Here is a 25097-nt window from a genome sequence, read left to right on the forward strand (position 1 = left end):
ATATATATATACATACATGCATACACATGTGTGCATACATATGCTATACGTATATACACATGGGTTATATGTGCACATCTACACACAGTACACATACAAACAAATATAAACCATATATGAATATATGAAACATGTATCTAGATTGATATAAATATAAATACACATACTGGATTCAGGAAGACCTGAGTTCAAATCCAGTGACAGACATTTACTAGCTGTGTGACCCTGGGCAAGTTATTTAATCCCTGTTTGCCTCAATTTACTCAAATGTTAAATGGAGGTAATAATAGCACCTACCTCCCAGGATTATTATGAAGATCAAATTAGATAATAATTATAAAGAGCAAAGCACAGTTTCTGGCAAATAGTAAGTTCTATATGCTTGCTATCATCATCATTGTTATTATATATTTATAAATGTTTTGATAACTATTTCAATATAATTGAATTTGCAATTTTATTTATTTTATTTTATGCATTTAAAAACATGATTCTGAGAAGGGGTCCATTGGGTTCACCAGACTGTCACAAGGGTCCATGACACAAAAAAAGTTAAGGACCCCTCTCACCCCCTGTCTCACCTCTAATCCTGTCTTACTATTGCTCCTGATGCTAAAGGGATTCTCACCATTGATGCTTCTTTTCTCTCTCCATTTCCTAGTCATGAGTGAGTACTCATGGGTTAATGATAGTTCTAGGGGACTCAGAGGCCTAGAAATCGTGTTCTTATTCTTTCTATTTTCTCAAAGACGGGGCTTCTAAAAACAGATCAGCTCCTGCTTTAAGAGACAGATTGTATCCGACTCACCTGCAGGAGGCTTATTGGATCGACAGAGCACAAGACTGAGGCCTCTTCTCCTCCCGTGGGTGCTCAGGGCTCCCAAAAAGCTCAAAGGCAACATAAGATTGCAGCACATGCGCTTAACAGCCTGGATCTTCAGCTCTGATCAAGGCTCCAACATGCTCATGATGTAAGATTAATCACAGACACATGCACACATTTTGGCTCTCTTGCAGAGCATGCGGGCTTTTTTTTAATAGTCCAAGCTCACTATTCTGGCCTGGAATCTCGCTCAGTGAAAAGTTACCATTCTTACAATAGGCCCTGCAGGAGCACAGTTGCTAAGATACAGCCCTGGGACCGGGGGGGGGGGGGGGGGGTAGAACTCTTTTTCATGGCTCCATCTCATTGTACAGTTGGACTGCTCATGATCAGGGGCACATGAGCAGCTGTTCCCATTGTTTATCTGATGCCTTTTTCCTCCCTGGCACTACAGAATGGAATAGATTGGAGGGAGCCTATATTTTACATTGCAAAGGGGATGGGAACCCACCCAGGCCAGCATTTCAATGAGACAGAAACAGGATATTTGATCTGTCAGAGCCTAATTCTCAGGGGAGACATAATGTTGTCATCAGAGAATACTAGACATGGTATCATGAGAATAAATTTTAAAAATGTAATTACAAAATATTAAATTAGTTAAATCATTTAGGAAAATTTTAGACCCATCTCTATTAGAAGATGGATAAAAGTCACCTCCACGCTTCTCTGAGCAGCTAATACGCTGAGAAATTCATAAGCTAATCTCTACAACCAGAGAAGGAGGACCCTTGGAGTCAGCAAACAACTTCACAAGCAGAAAGAAATGGTTCAAGGTATGAGAGGGCAATAAGGAGAAGGAATTGAGAAAGGAGAATTCTTTTTTTTTCCCTCCTACTCTAAATCCAGGTTTTAAAAAAAATCAAGTAATCCAGCCAAGTGTTTTCAATCTTTTTCAGTCCCTAATACACCTTGGCTTTCAGCAAATCTTCCCATACCACTTATTTATCATGAAATGAAATGAATTCTAGAGTTTATCATGCACGTACACATGATAAATGAGATCAAATGAAGGGATTAACTTTTTATAAAGAAAAATTTATTTGACACATTTTTTTTAGTGTCATAAGGTTGTTCTTTCTCTATTCCTCAACTTTGTTTACTCACTATCAATAAGATAATATAGTTAATTGTACTTTGGCAAGTTTCTTCTATCTTTCTGGGGAATATGTTAGCCAAAGTTGAGAACCTTTGATCTAATCTCTTAAGTATCTACTAAGAAAATAAAACTAATCATAAGTTTACTCTGTCTGGATTGTGGGTGGGGGAGGTAAGAGACATAAAATGCATCCATAAAGTCCTGCAAGGTAAAAATATTCACAAGTCACTTTCCTCCAAAGTCAGCAAAACACACACAATTCAGAAGATGAACACCATTCTATTATCTTCTCTCTTTCTACATTTTCTTCTTTGACAATTTCATCTAGTGTTATAGTTTCAGATAGAAATTTTCCTTGAATGAATCCCAAATCTAGATCGTTTGTCCTATCTTTCTAATCTTCAATCTCCAAATTCCAACTAAATTCCGGTCATGTCCAATTGGATGCTATTCAATCCATCCTAAAATAAAATCATTCTTCCAGCCACCTCCACTAAAATGCTTACCATCGACTTCAATTCCCTTCCTGTGCTCCCATTAATTCAGTGTAAGTAGGACCTTTGTTACTTCCTGTCAGAACCCTCACTAATGAGTTTTTCACTCACTCTATTCCCTCTCCCCTTTTCTTCTTTAACATGCTAACTTCCTAATGGACAATTCTGATCCAGTTCCTTCCCTGATCAAAAGACTTCAGTGGTTCCCTATTAAGACATCCAAAGCCCTTCTGGATCTCGGTCTAACCCACTTGTCCAGATTTTTATCATATTAATTCACTCCTCCAAATTATACTGCAACCAACATGAATCACTTGTCATTCCCTGAACACTCTCCTATTTCTGTGCCTTTGCTCAAGCTATTACTTGGAATGCCCTTCTCTTCCACATCTCTGTCTACTGAAATCTTACCATCAGAGATCATGTTATCTCCTCTATGAAGCTTTCTGAGATTCCCTAACCAGAAATAATCTCTTTTTCCTCTTAATTCCCATAACACTTTATACATGCCTCTCCAGAAATTATAATGTATGTCTTGAAATAGAGTTGTCTTTGCACATATTTTATCTTTCCTACTATATTGTAAACTTCTTGAAGGTAAAAATTCTCTCATTTTTCTTCATATTTTTCACAGAGCCTAGCAATACAGTTAATGTTCAGTTAATAATTATTGGGCATATACATGAGTTGAGTTGCTAAGAGAAACTAGGGTCAGGGAGGGGGCAGGGAGAAGAGTTCAATCACTCATTCCTTCATTCAAGAAAGATTATGTTTCCTACCACGTATGTGCCTCTAGAGAATCGGGTTAGGCACTAAGGCAAAGATGCTTAAATTTTTTTCTGTCATAGATCCCTTTGACAATCTGGTGGACCTCTTCTCAGAATAAAGTTTTTAAATGCATGAATAAAACAGGATTGCAAAGCAAAACAATTATGTTGAAATATAGTTATCAAAATATTTTTTAAAAATAAATTCCAGATCCCAGGTTAAGAACTTGAATCACTAAGTAGACCTAGAGAGATAAGACATAATTCCCTGCCTTCATGGAATTCACAGTCTAGTGGGATAAATTCTACACATGGATCATTCTAACATACATATTACATGATAAATGCATACATGAAAAAATGCTATGTGAGATCTGAGTGGGAAGGTCATTTCTGACCTGGGATCAAGGAAAGGGTTAAAGATTTATTCCAGTTGTCTTAGAACAATCATGCCATTTTAATGACTGGAATAAGCCTTCCCTTCTTTTTTTTCCCTAAAGGAAAAAGGAGCAAAATTTAACCCAAAGGGATTAAAAGATGTTACAAGTCACTTCTAATCCAGTTTTAGGAAGGATTAACAGTGCTGTTGATGCTGTTGTTTTAAGCAGCAGTTGATAAAATACATATGTTAATAAAGGCACAGAATAATCCCTGGGGGTCCAAGAACCTCAATGAGCTAGAAGCAAATCACATGAAGCATATTATATTAGCCTTCAGTTGGCCATTACTCATGGCCTCTGTCTAGACACCAGCGCAGTCTTGTAAATCTCCTTGATGGTTTTATAGTTTACAGCCTCAAACAAGGGACCCTCCACATCCAAGGGTCTCTTTTAAAAGGACATTCTCCCCTGCCTAGTTCTTGACTGAAGGAAGATTACTCATTTTTATTTTTACTAAAATGGCTTTAAGATGAAAAGGCCATTCTCTGCCCTCCAACCAGTTCTTAAAGACAATAGTCATCCTGGTTTTTTTTTTTTTAAATTTCCTTGGTCCTCCATCACTTCTCCTGGCATAACAACAACAACAACAATAATAACAACAGCATTTACAATTTGCAGAGAGCTTGATAAATATCTCATTCATCTTTACAACAACCCTCATGCTATTATTATCTCGATTTTACAGATAAGGAAACTGAAACAGGTTAATTGACTCACCTAGGCTCACAGAGTTAATGTCAGAAGCCAGATCTGAACTCAGGTCTTGCTGACTCCAGGCCCAGCACTCTATCCACTGTGCCACCTAGCAGCCTCTTTGCAGGGGTAAACAAAGCATGCACTGTATATCTGGAATGTGCAGTTTACTCTTGCAAATACACTGAATGAGCAAAATACACACCAGGTAAATACAAAGATATGATTGGGAGGACCCCATGAACTGCTTTGTACAGGAGGTAGCACTTGAACTGGGCCTTGAAGGAAACTACACCTAGCATACACACCACAAAATTTTAGATGTCCTATGTTGAGAAAGGAAGATGGCACTTGGAGTCCCATAGCATAGGACAAGAAAAGAATTTTGGACTAGAAATCAGGACATCCAAGTTCTAGTCCTAGCTCTACCCCTTATTACCTGACTGACTTGGGACCTGTCATGCAACCTCCCTTAGCCTCAGTTTTTCATAACTATAAAATGAGAAAATTGGAACGGATGAACACCTAAAATCCCACAGAGCTGATTTTGTGTGATTACCATCTCTATGCGCACAAACAGTGAAATCCCTTCTACCTACTATACTTGATCAGAAAGCAAAATACAATGCACTTCCAATGAATTGGGGAAGAAAATGATTAAAATTCACAGCAAACCCAAAAGCTCACTTAACTAATACAGGAAACCTTTATTATCTGAACTTGCAATCTCAATTTGAACTCAAGCTTTCTGTGGCTTCAAGAAGTGCTGTGAGGGTTGAATGAGATAAGGCATGTAAAATTCCCCTCCCCAAGCTGTACCACCACCTCAACTCCACAGGACTTTCTCTCCCATGCCGTAGAAGCCGCTTCATTCTGAAAGCTCATTCCACTCCTGGCCTCCTCACTTTGGAAATACTCTTTGTCCCTGACCCTCTCATTCTGATTGACTGGTTCCTCTCAGACCTTCCAATTTAAGGAGCTTGGGTCAAAAATGTCTCTATTAGCCTCCAGTCTACACTGCTGACTCAACTCCACAAGATTTTCCCTATCTTGCCCCAAGACCAGAAACTTCTCTCCCCACCCCCATCAGCTCCCTTTTATATGTGTCCCATTAAAATGTAGGCTCCTTAAGGAGAGAGATTGCACTTCTTAACAAATGCTTGTTGAAAACAATCCCAAAGCATACTATCTGCCTCCAGAGAAACAACTGACATTATTTGAATACAGACCAAAGCATGCTATTTTCCACTTTCTTTCAATCCTTTTCTTTTATTCAAGTCTTCTTGTACAAAATGACTAATATGGAAATGTTCTACATAATTGCATATGTAAAACCTATATCTGATTGCTTACTATCTCCTGGAGGGGGCAGGGGAGGGAGGGCAGGATAGAATTTGAAACTCAAAACTTTAAAAAAAAAACCAAATGTTAAAAAATTGTTTTAACATGTAATTGGGGAAAGAATAAAATATACTAAATTTCAAAAAAAGAAAAAAAATGCTTGTTGGCTGACATTTTGCAAATTTTACATGCAAATTTTATATTCCTAGCTGAGTTACAGCTTTGCTTTGTATTCTCTATGAAGAAAGGCAAATTAAACACATAAAACAGGTCTCAAGGGGAATCTAACCTTCTTACTCCAACTGACACAGCTCTAGGTCAAGCCCTCATTATCTCTCAGGTAGCTGTATTATAGTCTCCTAATTGCTATCCTTGCCTTCCAACCTCTTCTCCATTTTCCTAAAGCACCGCTCTGATCATGCCACACCCCTGATCAAAAAGCCAGTGGTTCCCTACTGTCTATTGTCCAAAGCATAAATTCCTAAGCTTGGTGTTCAAGGTCTTCCACAAACTGGCTCCAACTCAGCATTGCAGCCATATTTCATGGTACTTCCTCTCAAAGACACACTATATTTTAGCCACTTTGCACTATACCATGACTGGAACACACATCACTCTTCCCCACACTCACTACCACATATCTATCAATTGAAAGAATTCTCTTCCTTCACATTCCAGACAAATATGATCTCCTTATAGTATCTCAGGGTTGGAAAGAAGCTTAGGGATTATTTTTTTTTGAGGCAATTTGGGTTAAGTGACTTGCCCAGGGTCACACAGCTAGTAAGTATCTGAGGTCAGATTTGAACTCAGGTCCTGCTGACTCCAGCACTCTGCTCTATCCAGTGCCACCTACCTGCCCTAGCTTATAAATGTTTTAAACCATACTGGAATAACAATATCCTCTACATCCTTAACAAGGGGTCATCCAGCCTTTGCTTGAAGACTTCCAGGAATGGGGAACTCGCCACCTCCTAAGTCATTCCAAGTTTTGGGAAATATAGTCCAATTTTGCCACGAATTTCCTTTGCAACCTTAAGCAAATCATTGGATTCAGAAGATATGAGGTCAAATCCTAACTCTGTGATCTTGGGCACATTATTTGATATCTTATATTCTTAGTTTCTTTACCTGTAAAATGGTGGCAATTATATATTCTTTTTATGTCTCAAAGATTTGGCATGAGGAAAAAGAAAATAATTGCTTTCAAAATGTTCTAGAATAATAAAAGTACCACACAGATATAAAGCATTAGTATTCACTAGCTGGTTTTTCTACGTCTGACAAAAGCTGGTAGAAATGTAAAACAAAAGGTAAGAAGACAGGATCCCACACTGCTGTAGAATCAACCTGCCTGGTCCTGTTGTTCCAGCATGTTTGTGATATGTGCCCAATTTGAATTCCCAAAACATAAACTATTTTTTAAGGATGTGGGGTTTGGCAAAACCCAAATTGCCTTTTGCCAGTTTTTTCTCTTTAATTTTTAAAACATGCCATTTATTCTGAAAGGAACCTAATCTATATCTTTTCTGGCTTGCTTACATTTCATTCACTGAAATGTTATTTTTTTAGCATGATTTGATGACTAAGGATCCTTCTCCTTTAAAAAAATGTTTTGCTTAAAACAAAACTAAAAATATAAGGATTTGAGGGCTTGGCTGAAAAATTAACAAGCAAAATATTCCAGCTTTTTTACTTGGCGAAATGTTCTCCCTCCACATCTCGGAGATGCCTCTCTTTGGGGAGTTAAATAAGGTACCTAGTGCATGACTGTTCATGAATGACTTTTCATGGCAGCCAGGTCTCATACTCAGAGCATCTGAAGCCTTTTTTTTTCAGGTAGGGAAGCGCTAAAAATAGCAACTCAATCTGCTTCCCCTTCCTGGATCTGAAGAGCAGAATAATGAAAAAATGCCCCCAGCTAAATTGGATTTACCAGAAAGCAAGCCACACTAAATTAGTATCCCTGCATGAAATCTGGATTAATTTGTTTCATATGCAGACACCCTTAATTTCTAATACTTTAGACCAAATTGACAAAATTTAGAGTACTATTATAAGGATGGAAAAGGGAGTTGGAAATTCAGGGCAGTCACAGACCCCTATGCCAGGTGGTTAACAAGGGAAGGATGCTGTTCCCCAAGGAAGAAGTCAAAATCTGTATTATAGTGTGGTGTACACTGCCTTCTGTTCTTCCCCCATATTGTTCCTAGTCAGGGTGAATTTTTTTTCTTATAATATATTCAAACCAGGATTCAGAGTCTCACAATAGGAGAATTCACACCTTATAAATAATTTTATTTGAGCCCTATGCTGTCATTAAAACAACCTCCAGAGCATGGATTCTTAACCCTTTTTGTGTCATGGATCCCTTTGGTATCTGGTGAAACATTTAGGCCACTTTTTGGAACAATGTCTTTTAAAAACTGAGGGAAATGTTCAATTTCATTTAGAGGTTAGTGAAAATAAAGAAGTAATTTTTCCCCATCCCAACCCCAAGCTAAGAACTCCTGCTCTGGAGAGAGAAATAGATCCATGTAAAAGATTATTATATTATCAAATTATTTTGCTATTAATGCAAGTTGACATAAAATATGAAGTCAAGCAGAATGATAAACTAAATCAGTGGTATCAAATAGACATAGGTGCCTCTAATAATACATAAGGATCCCTGTGAGCCAAATATTGACTTAGTTTTAAAATGTAATATTATTTATGTTTTGTTATATTTTTATTTATTTTGTTAAATATTTCTCAATTACAGTATTGTAATCTGATTTGGGTCACACTCAGGAGTGTTGTGGGCCATGTGTTTGACACCTCTGAACTAAATGATCTCTAAGATTCTTTCTAGTACATTATAACATTCTATGGCTCTAGGAGGATAACGTATTCCTAGCTTTGTCACTAATTGTGTGACTTTTGTCTCTCTGGGACTCAGTTTCCCCATCTGTAAAATGAGGGTGCTAGATTAGATGATATCTAAAGAATATTCCTCAGTTTCTCCACTATAAAATGAAGACATTGGGTAAAATGATCTCTAAGATTCCTTTGAGCTTTAACATTTTATGGTAATTGTCTATGAAATTTTTCTGCATTCAGATATGATTTGTTTGCATCAATTCAGGGCCATGAAGAAAATGTCACACAAACAAGCAAAAACATACAAACACACACATGAAGCTCTGTCACCAATTTAAAGTGAATAAAACAAATTTTTAGCACAATCTAGACCAAAGCAAATGGTTCAACAACTAAAAAATTCATTGGTAAAAATATTTATGAGCCATCTAATAATCAAGTGCCATTGAAGATGTAGGGGTGTCATGGAACACTCCAGAATCTCTAGTTATGCTAGAATCTCATTTGGAACAGTCTATTTATTTGGGAAGCTCCAGTTCCTTGAGCAAGACTCCCTAGGACATATTGATTGTGTGCTGGCCCTCGACCTGTCTGTGTGATCCTCCCTGTTTTACCCACTGAACCCTTTGAGTTTCCAATTCATGTGATAGCATGGATGCCATAAAATTGATGAAGGCCTTGGCTTACCTTGCTCCATCATCTCCAGCAGACCCTTTTTAATGAGTTCATCCCGACCTTGCCTCGTAGCAATCTTCTTTTCCAACACTGCGTAACACACAAACACCAAGATTAGCGGCAGTCAAGAGCCAATTCATTGCTAATGGTTGCTCATCGGAAAGAAAGCAGCAGTGGATGCTGAACCTTGAGTTCACTCAAAGTAAACAATGGGAAATTGGCTGACCAAAAGGTTACATTTAGTTCTGGGTCCAGATATTTCTACAAATTTTAAATACTTATTTGTAAAACAGTTCTGGGACTCTCCCATTAACCATTCTCTTTAGAACTGTCCATAAGCACCCCTCTCTACCCCTTTTTTTTAAAAGACAATAATCTCACTGATTTATTTTAAAGGCAAAACTGTGGAAATCCCTCTTCTCTAAACTTGTTGTTCTCTGGCTCTGACAGTTCAATAATTTCCCATCCAAGGAATGTAACCTTTTTCTGCCCCCATCACCCTGATGTATTTTTCTGTGGTTTGCATTATCATTTGCTAAATACATTTCAACACACTATTTATGTCAGTCCTCAGCTCTAAGACCTTTATGCTTTCTCCCTCTAGAAATTCCACAAATAAATCATATATTAACAGCATTAATAAAATTCAAAAGAAAGGCTCTTAGCCAATAAGCCTTCCCCCACCTATGGGCAGTTGCCAAATCTTGTCAATTTCTCCTTCAGAACACTGTTGCTTCCTCTCTCTAACCAACAGTGAAATCTGTTCTGCATGTGGTGACTGTGTCTCACTTACTCTCATCATCTCTGTTCTCCTAACTTCTCTCCCACTCTGCTCTCCAGCTGACATTCAAAGGCTGTCACATGTTATCTTCCCTTGGCATTAAGATACCATCATTTCCTCTTTCAGACAATCTTGCTACAAATTAATTTTTACCCCAGCACATGATTTAATGGCTTTAGAATAGAGGTTGGACCTTTGGTTTCATTGGTACAGAAATTCCCAATTCAAGTTGGCATCTTTGCTGCAACATAAGGCCTTAGATATTTGTGTAAGTGAATTATCCAGGGCCACACAACCGGTATATGTTAGAGGTAGGCTTCGAACCCAGCTCTTTCTGACTCTGAGACCAACTCCTTTCACTAGGCAGTTAAGTGGTACAGAGGATAGAGCTCTGGGCCTGGTGTTAGGAAGACAAACTCAATTTTGGCCTCAAACATTTACTAGCCATGGCTTTGGGCAAATCACTTACCCATTACCTGCTAAAATGGGGACCATAAAAGCACCTACCTCACAGGGTTGTTGTGAGGATCAAATGAGATATTTGGGAAGTGCTCAGCACAGGAGCTGGCATATAGTAGGCACATAATTAATGCTTGTTCCCTTCCCCTTTCTCCACACTATGATGCCTCTGGGTTTAGTGTCTACCATTAATTGTGGTTGCAAAAACTATATAGCCTATGCTAAGAGCTACTTGCAAATAAACTAACACTTGGTCCTAAACTTGAGAAGGTGCAGGGGACTTGTTCACCATTAAGTCTGGAAAGACCCAGGTGGAAAAGCAATAGGATAGAAACCTTTAAAAGCATAATGAGAATGTAGTATGATTAAACATACTAGGTAAGTGGCACAATGAGTAGAGTGCCAGGCCTGAAGTCAAGAAGACTCATTTCCCTGAGTTCAAATCTGGCCTCAGACATGTACTAGCTGTGCAACCCTGTGCAAGTCACTTAACCCTATTTGCCTCAGTTTTCTCAACTGTAAAATGAACTGGTGAAGAAGATGGCAAAATACTCCAGTATTCTTGCCAAGAAAACCCCAAAGGGGGTCATGAAGAGTTGAACATAACTGAAAAATGACTAAACTGAACTTCCCAGAGTAGGGTAGTAAATACGTAGATCTCACTACCCCAAAAGGAAGGTTCAAGCTAAAAAAAAAATATTCTTTTAGAAAAGGTAATTTAGGAAATGAGAGTTCTATAGATTAGTGAGATCACTTGAATGACAAGGAAGCTTACAGATTGTCTAATTCAACCTCTTCATTTTACCAGTGAGGAAATTGAGTCCCAAAGAGATGTTGTGACTCCTACAAGGCAGAGCTATAATTCCAACCCAATTCTAATTCCTAGTCCAATATTCTCTCCTCTACAGCACTCTGCTTTCTCTAAACAATGAAATAAAACACTAAAAGGTATTAACAAAGATGAGTATTGCGTAGAGAAACTGTGGTGGAAATTCATATGATTAAGTCAGGAAAGCTAGACTTCAGGTGCTCTACCCACAGGCAACTTGGATGACTTTAGGTAAATCACTTAAAGAAGTGATAGTCACCTTGTTTTCCTTATCTGTAAATTGAAAAGTTTGAGTTAGAAGATTTCTAGGGTCCGTTCTAGCTTTAATATTCTATGAGAAATTAGGATGTTAGGAGCACATTGCTAACCCTTGATTCAGCCATAAAAAGGTCAACCCTGCCTTTCCACAATGTATTCTTTGGCATCCCCATCAGAGACAGAATCCTGGGCTGACCTGGGGTACCAATTCTGATGTTTTCAAGGAGATTGAGATCATAATAAGGATGGCAGCAAGGAGCTTTACAAATGAAATATAGTCCAGGTAGGCCTCAAGTACCTTTTCCAACATTGTGGCAACTGACAACCATGATGATAAGGAGTTGGGGGGCGGGAGAGGGTATACTTTAGATGATGCACAATAAAATAGGCAGCATGATATAATAAGCATTGGATTCAGAGTCAGAAAATCTGGATTAGAGTCCCAGCTTTGTAATTTACTAGCCATGTAACTATAATCATGACTTTTATCCTCTTTGAATATGTTTCTTCATCTAAAAAAATTGGGGGGGGGAAGAATCACTCTTGTTCTGTTTCATAGAAAGAGTTATGATAGTTACATGAAAGTAATATCTAGCAAAATAATTTGAAGAATTACATAGTGCCTTCCTGAATCAGAGTTTGACAGGACCTCAGAGAGAGCTCAGTACAACCCATACCTGCAACTGGATCCTCTCAACAATGTCCCTGATTGGGGCAGCTACGTGGTGCAGTGGATAGAGCACCGGCCTTGAAGTCAGTAGGACCTGAGTTCAAATCCGGCCTCAGACCAAACACTTGACACTTACTAGCTGTGTGACCCTGAGCAAGTCACTTAGCCCCAATTGCTTAAAAAAAAAAAGAAAAAAAAAAGCAATGTCCCTGATCAGTAACCATGCAGCCGCTGCTTGAAGACCTTGAGTGATGTGGACTTACTGCCTTGTAAAAGTATATATTCTGTTTTTGGACAACTCAAATAGAAAGAAAGTTTCTCCCTATATGGAACTGACATTTGTTTCTCTGTCATATATATGCACTGGTTCTAGTAATAACTTCTGTGGCCTAGCAGAGCATCTAAATCTCTCTTTCATATGATACACTGATCACCTTTCACATACATGAAGACAGCTCTTATGTTTTCCCTCAGCCTTCTCCAGGCCAGGCACCCCTAGTTCATTGAACCAATCCTTCTATGTCCTGCTTTCCTCAGTCCTCTCACCATCCTTGTTACCCTTCTGGGATCCATTCCAGTTTGTTAAAGACCCTCTTAAAATGTGAAGTCCAGAACTGAATACAAAAGACCAGATAGTCTTATTAGAAAAAAGAACGGCAGGATTATCATACTCCAAGTTCTGATTACAATAACAATGTAATCTAAGATTGATTTAGCATTTTTGGCTGCTATGGTACACTGTTAATTCACATTGAGCTTGCAGGCCACAAAAATTCCATTGTTTCTGTTTCATTTAGTTTTGGTTTTTTGTTGTTGTTAACATGAGCTGCTGTCTAGCTACTCTATCCTGTACTACAGTTGATTAAAAAAAAAAAAACTACCCAATGTATGGGACTTTACATTTATCACTATTAAATTTCATCTAATTGGATTAACCTCATTGTTCTACCCTGTCAGAATCTTTTTGGATCTTGGTTCTGTCATCCCACGCTAGCCATCCCTCCCAGCTTTGTGTCATCTACAAATCTGATAGCAAATGAAAGTAAATGGCATAATTAATAGGCAGTGACAGAGTTCAAGCAGCCTAATGAAGATGATATCGTCTCCTTATTCCCTGACTACTTATCCCCTCTTTGGCTCTTCGGAGCAGTGAAGAAAACAGATTGTTGGGACATCCCAAGGCAAGATCTGCTAAAGCAGTCACCTACAGAGCTTGAGCCCAAGGTCTCAGTCTCATTTCATATGAGCATCTTAGATGTCAATTATGCATCACAACTAAAGATGATGTGGTTCAAAAAAGAGGCTAGAAGATGAAAGGCTGGGGCGGTCAGTGATGTTCAGTTTCGAATTAGGTTGTTTCAAGACAGAGTAACTTTTCCTCTTCATTATCAAGCCTCTGTTACTTCTGACAATGTGGCTCACTTTTTTATGAATCTCAATTAAATAGTAGAAAGAATAGAGGAGCTGTAATTCATTTACTCTGCCTAAATTATGCTCTTCACAAGACTTCAGTGAGATTCCCCACCAGTAACAAATCTCATTATTTCATTCTGACTCTTCTGGGTGGCAGTTTGCCTTCCCCTTCCCCCTTTATATTATAGCTTTTACCTGATGAAGTCTGTTTCAGCTTTTCATTTTTCTTTTTCCTCCATTTCCAGGGTTTAAAGATCCTGCCTAAGGTGGCCAGTTTGCTGTTCCTCCTCACCGGGGGAGTACGAATCCCTGAGACCAGATATTCGGAACGTACTGCAGGAGACTGGTCCATCTCATCTAGAAGAGAAAAACCACAAGGGGATTATCATCAAGCCAACAGTGTTTTGCAGGAAGATTTATGGGCACTCTTTCACCTTTGAGATTTCCAAAACTCACTAAGAATCATAGAAAACATCACTCCTTCCCCTGAGGAATAGCCCAAATCTTCCCTTGGGCCCCAAAGAAATTATCCCATTTTTATACTCTCCAGACAGCAATCATGCCAACGTCTACCTTATATAACCCGCTTACTTTAGTTTGTTTTTTACCTAAAAATCACACTTAATTAACACAAACAAGAAACAAGGGTTTGAAGGTGGGAGGCAATGGAGAGTGTTTTTGGTGGCCTTCAGTGTAGCATAATTGGATGCAGGTAGGTTTAAGTCTCATCTCTGTCACTAAGAAGCCCTTGATCCCTCCCTTTCTGGGCTTATCTCTCACTATTTCCCTTACCCTGAACGTGAGAGGTGCTGTGTTCAGTGAAACGAATGCTGGATTTGGAATTGGGAGGTCTAGGTCCCAACTCTGCTTCCAACAACTTGAAGCAAGTCATTTGATGTCTGGACTTCAGCTTCTTCAACTGGAAAATGAGGGAGCTGGACCAAATAATGTCACAGGTCCCTTACAGTATTCTACTCCACAGTCCTCTCCAGTCAGGGTATTCTCTTCATTTTGTTCTGCCTCCATGAATTTGTTCATGCCATTCCCACTTCCCTGAAGATGCCTCCATCTTCCATCACCACAAGGTTAAGTTTGACTTGTCAATAACATCGAGATTAGTTTGCTGTAAAATTTGCAAACTATTTTATCTTCATGGTGGGTAGGAATAAGCTGCAACACATTACAAATGTGTCTTGGAGAAAGTACAGACATCAACGAGATCACAGAGCCAGGGGAGTATCCCTCAAAGGGACACTATGAAGTAGGTCATACTAATGTCATTATTGCCATTTTATAGATAAGTTCTCTTTAAAGGATGAAGCAACTTGGCTAAGATCAAACCAGACTAAATCTCCAATTTTTTGTGAACTCTTACTTCTTCAGTCCAGTCAGACGCGATGTCTTTCTCTTCTGAACTCCTAGAACATTTCTTATCTCTGCCATTGAGAGCATTTAAATACATACTACCTTAAAATGATTGCAATTTTATTTATAATCATGTATATGTGCTTGGGTCTCCTCTTTTGGACTATTTTTGATTCATTTTGGTGACCACACACACACACACACACACACACGCACTCAAATTCATCACAGGATCATAGGAAAATGGACTTTAGGATGGACAGGACCTTAGAGCTCAGCTAGTCTAACTCTCTCTTTTAATTCAGCAAGCATGCATTAAATGCCTTCCATGTACTAGGCTTAATGCAAGGGGCTTGGGATATTCAAATAGACCACTGATTTCATTGATCACCACCCCTCCATCCTACCCATACTGTAAGGTACTTGTCCATATCCTCCTGCAGGTTTGGCATGGATGGTCAATCCGACATGTTAGGGGCTATCCCCAATTTCCCCTACCTTTACAAGGGTACCTGCTGGCCACCTGTCATACCTCATCTTTGGTAAGTGACCAGCTCCTCTTCTCTTCCTAGCTCATAAGTCCTTGAGGACATCTTTTACACCTATTCTTCTTTGAAGTTCCTCATTGGTTTTGGGTAGCAGCCTGCTCACACTCACATGTACTTCCTTATTGCTGACTGTGTGATATTCATTTTTAATTATTCTGAAACTGTTGCATCCCAAGTCTCACTGCCCTATAGCAATATGGGTAGAGTACTGGGATTATTAAAAGCCCCCCTTAAAAGTACAGGTAGATCTTTTTCATTTCAATGAGGATTTGGAATACAATAAAAAGAGGAAGAGTGTCTGCCCTCAAGGGACTTATATTCTACTGGGAGTCCAAGAGGAAAAATCACATAGACAGCAAAGCTGCAGAACAGTGCCTGGCACATAGGAAGTGCTTAGACAAATGTTTATTGACTTGCTAACTTGAACCCTGGTCCTGTAACTCCAAATCCAGTCGTCTTCACTTGGTCCAGAGTCTTGCACACCTATCATACAGTATAGGTGTTCACGAAGTTTTTGCCCAGTGGCAGTTGAAGCAGCTGGGTGAGGCTGTATGAGAGTACTAAGTTCCCTGAGTAGGGAAGAGCAGACAGCAAAGGAGGAGAGAGGTACAGAAGTGTATAAGTAAAGAAAGGATGCCAGAGATGAACTGTGCCAGCCTCACCACTTTGCCAAGTCCTGGCATTGGTCACGGTGGTTTCAGAGCAATGTACTGAGAGCACTAATGAATAAAGCATCAGACGGATTCCTAGGCTTGTCTGGAAAACGTAAAGTACAGTAGGAAGCACTCAACTGGAAACGAATATTTGTATCTGAATGCTTTGGTGCCTGATAAGCCAGGGAGGAAAGAGTTCTGTGGGTTCTGTTTACCTGGCTTAAAGATCTGTTGGAATGATGACATAATGAAAGCTGTTATCAGACTTTACAGATTCTCCTTGTTATTAAAGAGGCTGGCTTCTGAACCAAAGTAGGTAGGGAAAGACATGCTTATTAGGATGATCTGTACACATCAGAGCAGGCACAACTAAAATGGCATGAAGCTCTCCTGGGCATCTGACAAACACTGAAATGAAGATGTTCACATCAATCACTCAGCCCATTTCACAGATAATCAGCAGATGTACACCCTCTTTGGGAATTTGAATGAGGAAGACAGCACAGTCTCTCCAGAACTTCCTAATGCTCTGTAGCCCTGGCTGCCTGAACAGGCCCATTTGCTCCAGGAATTTCTCAAGCATGCAAATGGAGATTTGATGGGCTGGCAGATTTTGTGAGGCCACGGCAACTACTGACCCAGGAGAGGTTTACTGAGAATTCCAGCATTTTTACAAAGTGGCTTACATGCTTCTACACACACTTATTGATTCTCAGGTCATTTTCCCGTGGTACCAAAGGTGCCCACATACCGTTTTGTTAGTGAATACAACATGCTGGTACCTTAGCCTAGTACCAGACCATACAGCATAACAGCCAGAGTGCTGAATATGGAATAAGGAAGACCTGATTCTGAATCCCACCTTGGATAAATGCAAGCTGTGTGACACTAGGGAAATCACTTAACTTTGCTGAGCCTTAGTTTGCTTATTTGTAAAATGTGAATAATAATAGCCTATCTTCATTTTGTATGCAAATTTAGACTTCTCCACCATGCATTGGACACCTTTTTCCCCTTCCTCTCTTTTTAGCTTCTTTTTGTGTTTGTCTTCCTGCATAAGACTAAGAGCATGGACTGTCCTTTTTCATATTTTCATCCCCAGTGCTTAGCATGATGACTGGCACATAGTAGCTGCTTAATAAACATTTGTTGGTTGACTACCTCACATTTTTACAGATAAGGAAACTGAGGCTCAGGGAGATTTAGTGACTTGACCAAGATCACAAAGGTAGTACGTGACAGAACCATTGGTTGAGGGAGGACCTACAGTGGTAAAAGTTACAAACTCTTTAATCTATATAAGCCACTAAGATTTGAATTACGGGCTATGGAAAGAAATTGATACATGCTTATTATGAGATGCAAATGAGGTTTTATATATTTGATATGCATATATGTATATATTTTTGTTGTTCAGTCATATCTGACTCTTTGTGATCTCTGGCTTATTTTACAGATGAGGAAACTGAGGCAAACAGGGTTAAGTGACTTGCCTAGGGCCACACAGCTGGTATCTGAGGCCACATTTGAACTCAGGAAGATGAGTCTTCCTGACTCCAGGCCCGGCACTCTATCCACTGTGTCACCTACCTGCCCCATAAGTATATATACATATATATATATATATATATACATACTTTTTTTTTACAAACTATGAAGATTATATAAATTTCAGCTATTGTTGTTGTTATTACAATTATTACCAGGAATACTATGATTATCTAAACTATATCAAAACAAAACCAGAAAGGTGGTCTATACATTATCCAGTCCTTTCCCCTGTCTCTAGTCATGCCCTCAAACCCAAATAATTCCCTCAAATTGCTCCACATCTCATAACTACCCCATCTTCAAATATAACAACTATAACATTGGGAAAAAGTCTTTAATTTAATCTGATTCTCTCTTGTTGTAACTTGTCAGTTCAACAAATCACCTTAACACATTTATTAAACTCTTATTGCATATAAGGTACTGGGAACTTTCCTCTTTAGACTATTCAGTTGAAACTGAAAACATCTTACTGCTCTTCTCCTTTTCCAAGAAACCAAAGAACAAACCCCATGGAGTGAAATAGTCCAGTTAAAAATACAATCATACTATGTGGCTATTTACCTTCCGAGTATGTATGTAATCATCTCTACATAGTGCATAATTCAAATCTTATTGATTACTTCAAAAATTTGTAACTTTTACTACTGAGAATCCTACATTGACCAATAATAGTTCTGTCACTTACTGCCTGTGTGATGCTGAGCAAGTCACTAAATTTCCCTGGGCCTCAGTTTCCTCATCTGTAAAAATGAAGGAGGTTGGACCGTATATCTTCTCTGTTTTCTTCCAGAACTGGATTTATGATCATAAGGCTAATGGAGGTCACAACCCTACACCTCAGTAGATGGTTTTCATAAGTTGTAACTAAAACCTCATTATCCTGCAACTAATCTTTCTTGGGGTGATAAGCTAGGTTGGTCATCCAACCACACACATGGCTATGACTAGGCCAATGCTACAGAAACTTTTTCAGCTTGCTGAGAATGATAAAACTAGCACTGACCTTCATATGCTGCTTTAAGGCTTGCAAAGCACTTCATATAGATCATCTCAGTTTATCCTCACAGTCCTATGAGGTAGGGATTAGAAGTGTTATTATTCTCATTTTACAGATAAGGAAACTGAGGATAAGAGAGATTAAGTGACTTGCCATGGCCACATGATAGAAGCTGCCAGAGTTTACACTTCAGTGCAACAGTTTTGGAAACCAACGAGTTCCCTCCACACTTGATCAGGCATTAAAGAAAATCTTGAGCAAAGGATTCCTATAGATTAGGGAGGGAAAAAAAAAAACTTAGACTGAGACAGTATATTAGAAATGTCCCAAACTCAGACATTCAAAAAAGAATCAGCTCAAATACTGAAAAGTATTTGAAGACTCTCCAATCTCTTGGCCTCTATTCTTCTTTTCTTTTAATGTCTATTTTTGTTACTTCCTAGATAGCAAGTTAAAAAACAACAGGTTCCTACATAACCTGGAACTACAAAAAAAGTGGCTTGTTGGTGAAGTCCTCAAGTAAAGTTCCATAGCATTGCCAACCCTCCAAACATCCCACAAAGGTTCAAGTCATTTCTAATCTCTGGTCAGCATTTCAGATTTTCCAATTGTCATATCTGAGACTGCTGTTATAATTAATACTTTTTTTTTTTTACTACCTGGGTGTTTGTACCAGAGAAGTCCAGGAGAGATGAGAAAGTTGGAAACTGAGTTATTAGGCTTAGTTTTTAAAGCATCAAAGTCTATTTTTCCTCCCAACCAGTGATAATAGAGAAAAAGGTGTTGTGTATCAAGCATTTATCAGTAGAACTATTCTCTAGGCTTTTACGGTCTTGGTTATGATGAGTGACAAAGTGAAAAGGTTATTTAAAACATGCACCCCTTCATACAAAAAGCCACAGGCAATTCTTGTAAAATCAGCACTGCTTCCAAAATAAGGCCAGTTGACACCATTCCCAGAATACACAATCCTGGGAAGCAGAGGATCGAGCATTAGCAAGTCAGTGGCAGAAGCCCGAATAGCATCTCTAAGAAATCAATCTGGCCAAGGCTCCTCTTGCTCATGAAGGAAGTTCTGGTCACCTGAATCAGATGATTACCTTGTGCACTCCTTTCCAAAACTTAGGGAGTTCAGAGAGAAATCCTATTGCATATGAGGTACTTGGAAACCTTCCTCTTTAGACTATGTTCAGTTGAAATTGAAAATATCTTATTGTTCTTTTCTTTTTCTATGAAACCAAAGAATAAAAACCCTATCCCATCTGATAGAAAAATGATTTCACCTAATAACAATAGCTCCCATTTACACAGTACTTTTGACTTTACAAAAGAGTTTCCCTCAGAATTTCCCTGGGAGGTATGTAAAATCGAGTTTATGTTTATTTTTCCAGATGAGGAAATCAAATCTCATAGAGGTAATCAGTCTACAGCCTACCCTGTCCACAGAGAACACCCAAAACAAAAAGAAATTACAACGAAAAATCCAACAAACCCTTCTCTTCTGTTTTTCTCTTTACTTGGCTGGAGAGCCACTGCCTCTAATGAAGCATAATGATCTCATTGCTGACTTCTGAGAGGTGATACTTCTACCAATTAGACAGAGTGACTAAGAAGCACGATCACCAATTCTCTGACCCAAACATTTACCCCTGAGTATGCAATTTAATCACATGAGTTAGGCACGAAGCATCCATTTATAGAATGGGAACTGCTGATGTATCTCCCATTTTTTAACCATATTTTTACTTGGTATGTGGAACTGTATTTCCTAACTCCAATTCAATCACATATTTCCTGTGTGACCTTGGACTTTACCTCATCTGGCCTCAGTTTCTTAATCTGTAAAATGAAGGATTGGGACTAAATGGTTTCCAAAATTCCTTCCAACTCCGAAGCTATAATCCTATGGTTTTGATTACAAAGTTATGACAAATAGCATGATTAATAAGGTTACCTTATATGCCATACATAGATAATCAGTTAAAAAAATAATTATGATTATTAAACCTGGACTGGATTTTGGAGATAGATTTTGCATGTGGGGAAGTAGGGCCCAGAATTGTGGAAGTGATTGCCCAGGATGGTCAATGTCAAGGATTGATTAGTGACAGAGCTGGAAATGAAAGCTCACTGACATCAAGCCAGAAGAGACCTCAGAGGGCATCTATACCAACCTCTCCCTTCTATTTTACAGATGAGGAAATTGAGGTCCAGAGACTTTAAATGACTTCTGACTTCCAGTCTATTATATTATGCTGCCTCCCCTAGAACATAATAAAAGAGATGCTAAAAACATGATAGTACCACATACTATTTCTTTTAACTGACTTTTTTTAAAAAATAAAAGTTGTATTGATATATTTTGTTTGTTGTCAGATTTTCCTTCCCCCTACTTCCAGAGAGTCATTCTAAATAATAAATACTATTTTGAAGGAAAAAAAAAGAAAGAGGAAGAAGAGGGAAAAGGTAGCCAACGTGATCAATGAGCTAAAAAATCTGAAAATACCTGCAAAGTTCTCCCACCTTTACAAAGGAGTAGGGACTGGTGGATGTCTTCTCACATCTCTCTGGAGCAATGCTTGTTCTTTGTAATTTTGCAACATTCATTTTTGATTGTTTTGTGATGGTTATTCTTTCCATTTGCAATGTTATACTTTCCCTGAGTTTCAAGCCTAAACTAGGATAGAAATCTAGGGTAGAAATGAGCCCCCAGGGTCACCAGAAATCAGGATACCTCAGTTTACATCCTTGCTCTGCCACTTAGGAAGCAGCTGGGTGGCTCAGAGGATAGAGTGCTGGGCCAGGAGTGAGGAAGACTTGAGTTCAAATATGGCTTGACACTAGCTGTGTGATTCTGGCAAGCTACTAGAGAAGGAAATAACAAACCACTCCAGTATCTTTGCCAAGAAAACCCAATGCGCGGTATGGTCCACAAAGAGTAAGATAAGACTGAATAACAACAACAATCTGCCATTTACTAACCCTATAACCTCAGACAAGTCACCAAATTGTCTCTCCAGGCCTTTTTCTTCATCTGTAGAATGAGTGGTCCACACTAGATGATCATGGCATAGCATACCTGAGCTAGAACAAAGGTCATCTACTCTAATTCTGCCTTCCTCTCCCCCCATTCCCTACTTATATTTTGACTTTGGACAAGTCATTTTCTCTCTCTGGGGAAAGTAAAGTCCAAAAGGGAAAAGAACATGTCCAAGGTCACACAGGGAATAAGTAGAAGAGCCAGAATTTGAACTTAGGACCTCTGATTCCAAATCTAATTCATGTACCTCTTATGGCATGATATGCATATATGAAAAATCTTAAATCACTATCCTTTCCAAAAGTTTGAGGTCAAAGTGTGAGTCAGAAACTTGCCTTTTTTGTTTATTTTATGATACATCTGTTCAGGCAACCTAAAAGTGGGCTATTTGCTATTCTACAATCCCAGCCTGCCCTCAGATACCTCCATTTTTTCATAGGCTGTCCACATATTAGGACAGGCACCTTACCTCGTACAAAAGCTGTGCCCCTTCCTTTCTGCCAACTGACATTCTCCTTCAAGGCCAAGGTCAGGTGTCACTTCCTCAATTAATCTTTCCATGATTCCTCTCCTACCTTGAATTTCTCACTCCATAGTGTTTCATCTCACTTCTTTAATCATCTTTTGTCTTTTATTAGTTATTCGTGCAAATATCTTATTGCCTTACCATTTCACAAACTCCATGAAAGCAGAAACTCTTATTTCATATTAAAATCCTAAGTGCTCAGTAGAATGCCTCTCTCACAGGAAAAGTTTTTAATGAATATTGAATTGAAGTATACCTGGCTGACTGGGACAAAGAAAGCCCTCCCTAATCCCATAAAAACATGAGTGGGGGCAGTGACTTTAATTCTATATCAGCCCCTTGACAGTCCACATCTCCTAGGTTATTCTACTTCAGGATGACACAGCCAAGGATTTACACACACTCCATGAAAGACTGCAATGGCATTCCATCCTTTCCTCCTCCTTTCCTCTGGACAGCCTGTAGAAGATTTCAATCTGAAGAGCCTTTACTATCTGGCAAATTATACTTTGTCAGGGTTTGATAAAGGATCTTCGCTGAGAATGCATGAGTACAATGGGGTCTTAATGTAACAGTGATTTAAGAGAGTTTAAAAAATGAAGACAGGATTTCCAGAGGCATCTTATTCTTTGGTCCTGTAAATTCTATTTCTTAAGAATAAAAGTGGGAGAGGGAGGAATGTCTCTTCCTATCCTCTGAAACATACCTGGATGTCATTTTATTCTTTACCATTATTCCCATACAGACAGAAGGAATGTGGCATTTTTACAGATGTTAGGCTCTTTGTGAAACTGAATATCAATTATCTATTTTGTCTAGGATAGGGACCAGATAGTCTCTGGTTCTTTAAAACTTTAGGTAGTCCAGAAAGATGCTGGAGATATTCCCCATCCCATCATCAGTGCTTCCTTTGTAAGGAGCTTTGCTGACAGCAAGGGGACACACATAATGTCGAAAGGTAATATGGCACAGTGGATGGATGAGCTTTGGAATGGGAGTTTAGCCAATCTGAGTTCCATCTTAACTCAGAAACTTACCAGCTGTGTGTCCCTGGGCAAGTCACTTAACCTCATTGTGCCTGAGTTTCCTTTTCTGCAAAATGAAATTGATGACCTCTAGGTTTCCTTCCAAAATCTCTTATCTAGCCTAGAAATCTAGATAAACTTGGATTCCAAAAGGTATTCAGTTCTGAGTGAGCTGATAGGCTATGAGTTATACTTTTAGGCCATAAGTTATTGATCCCATTGCATTTGTAAGGTGATCAGAAGTGTGTTGGGCCAAGAAGGAAAATGCTACATAACGATAAGGGAAAATTGGAATAGGGAAAAAAGAAACTTGACAAGAATGTATTGCAAGACCTCTCATCCCTATTAGGATGCAGCACATCAAACAGCCCATAAGACACTGAACATCCCCCAGTTCCTTTTCCTACAGTAAATGGGTCTGTTCCTACCACTGAGTTAGAGGACCGTCTGCCACCCAAGGTGACTAACCATAGGGGCAAATCAGAATGCTTTCCAAGCAACTGTGTCCTTGACACCGCAGGTGTTTAATAAACCTTTGTCAAGGAAATAAGAAGCTAGCACCCCTATTTTAAGAGAAACATACTCATCCTAGGTCCCAACTTCAAAAGTAAAAGAAAAAACTTCCTCTCTGTCTTGGTCTTTCCTGTGAGGTAACGTAACTTAGCCTGTGGATCTAAGAAAGGGAAGAATATAGGATTTAAAGCTTGAGAGCCTTAGATATTACCTAATCCACACCTTTCATTGTATAAATGAGGAGAGTGAGGTCCAGAGAGGGCAAATTATTTGCTCAAGGTCACACAGGTAGCAAACAACTGGATGGGGATTGAAACCCAGGTTCTCTAATCCCAAATCTGATGCCTTTTCTACTATCCCATAGTGCTAGTGATGGGGTTGGAATCTGAGCCCCAGAAAGGAAAAACCTGAGGCCTGCCCGAAAGAATTCGACCCAAGCCTTCCTGTAGCCAAAAACAAAGTTTATTGAAGATTTGCCGTATTAGCTAGACTCTTAAGGAGTCTCAGCATCTATGGGCTATTGGCTAGATTGTAAAAATCTGAGCGTCTTAATGGAGACAAGATGGACCTTACATACAGAAAGACTGTGGGAGAGTGGCCAAGTAGTCCATGAGGAAATAGAATTCCCAAGGGTGGGAAATGGCGCCTAGGTGGGACCAAGGGTGGGAAATGGCCTGGGGCCATAGGGAGGCAAGACAATGGAGGGGAGATTGGGTGTAGCCACAATGAAAGACCAGTTGATGGGACTATAGCCGCCAGAGATTTGGCCATGTGGGAAAGTACAGAGTCCATGAGGTAATGGAATTACCACGGGTGGGAAATGGTCTTGGGCCAGAGTTTTTCCTTTCTGGGGCTCAGATTCCAACCCCATCATTAGCACCCTAACACTTGCCTTAGGAAATGACAAGACTAAATGTGGGGGCCTATCTCTCTGGGCTGCAGTATTTCTGGAAGGAGAACTTCTTTGTACTCATGCCAATTTCTGCTTCAAAGCAAGGACATTTCAAACTGAATTAAGAACCATGCAGGAAAACAATCTGATTTAATAATCATTTATTAAGCAATTACTATGTGAAATTCACTGTTCTAGGAATTGGGAATACAAAGAAAAAAAATGAAAAAAGGCAAACAGCAGGTGCTAAATAAATGCTCTAAGAAAAATAGTCTCTATCTTCAAGAAACCCACATTGTAAGGGGTGGTGGTTGGTGAAG

The 25097-nt window shown here is 39.1% G+C and overlaps 1 protein-coding gene across 8 annotated transcripts in view; it reads right to left on the minus strand.

Moving 5' to 3' along the window:
* Positions 1 to 25097, minus strand: part of PHACTR3 (phosphatase and actin regulator 3) — a 309402-nt gene that overhangs the window by 123444 nt on the left and 160861 nt on the right. For 7 of the 8 annotated variants that reach the window (XM_027848889.1, XM_027848881.1, XM_027848873.1 and 4 more), the window contains exons 2-3: positions 13860 to 14021; positions 9267 to 9344 (exon numbers count right to left, since the gene is read on the minus strand). In XM_027848889.1, the coding sequence (XP_027704690.1) occupies positions 9267 to 9344; positions 13860 to 14021 (240 nt within the window). Of the gene's footprint in view, positions 1 to 9266; positions 9345 to 13859; positions 14022 to 14456; positions 14529 to 25097 lie in introns of those variants that run through there. The other variant, XM_027848860.1, reaches the window with a different exon arrangement.

This window comes from Vombatus ursinus, unplaced genomic scaffold (assembly GCF_900497805.2).
Source record: "Vombatus ursinus unplaced genomic scaffold, bare-nosed wombat genome assembly UNPS02000580.1, whole genome shotgun sequence".
Lineage (NCBI taxonomy): Eukaryota > Metazoa > Chordata > Mammalia > Diprotodontia > Vombatidae > Vombatus > Vombatus ursinus.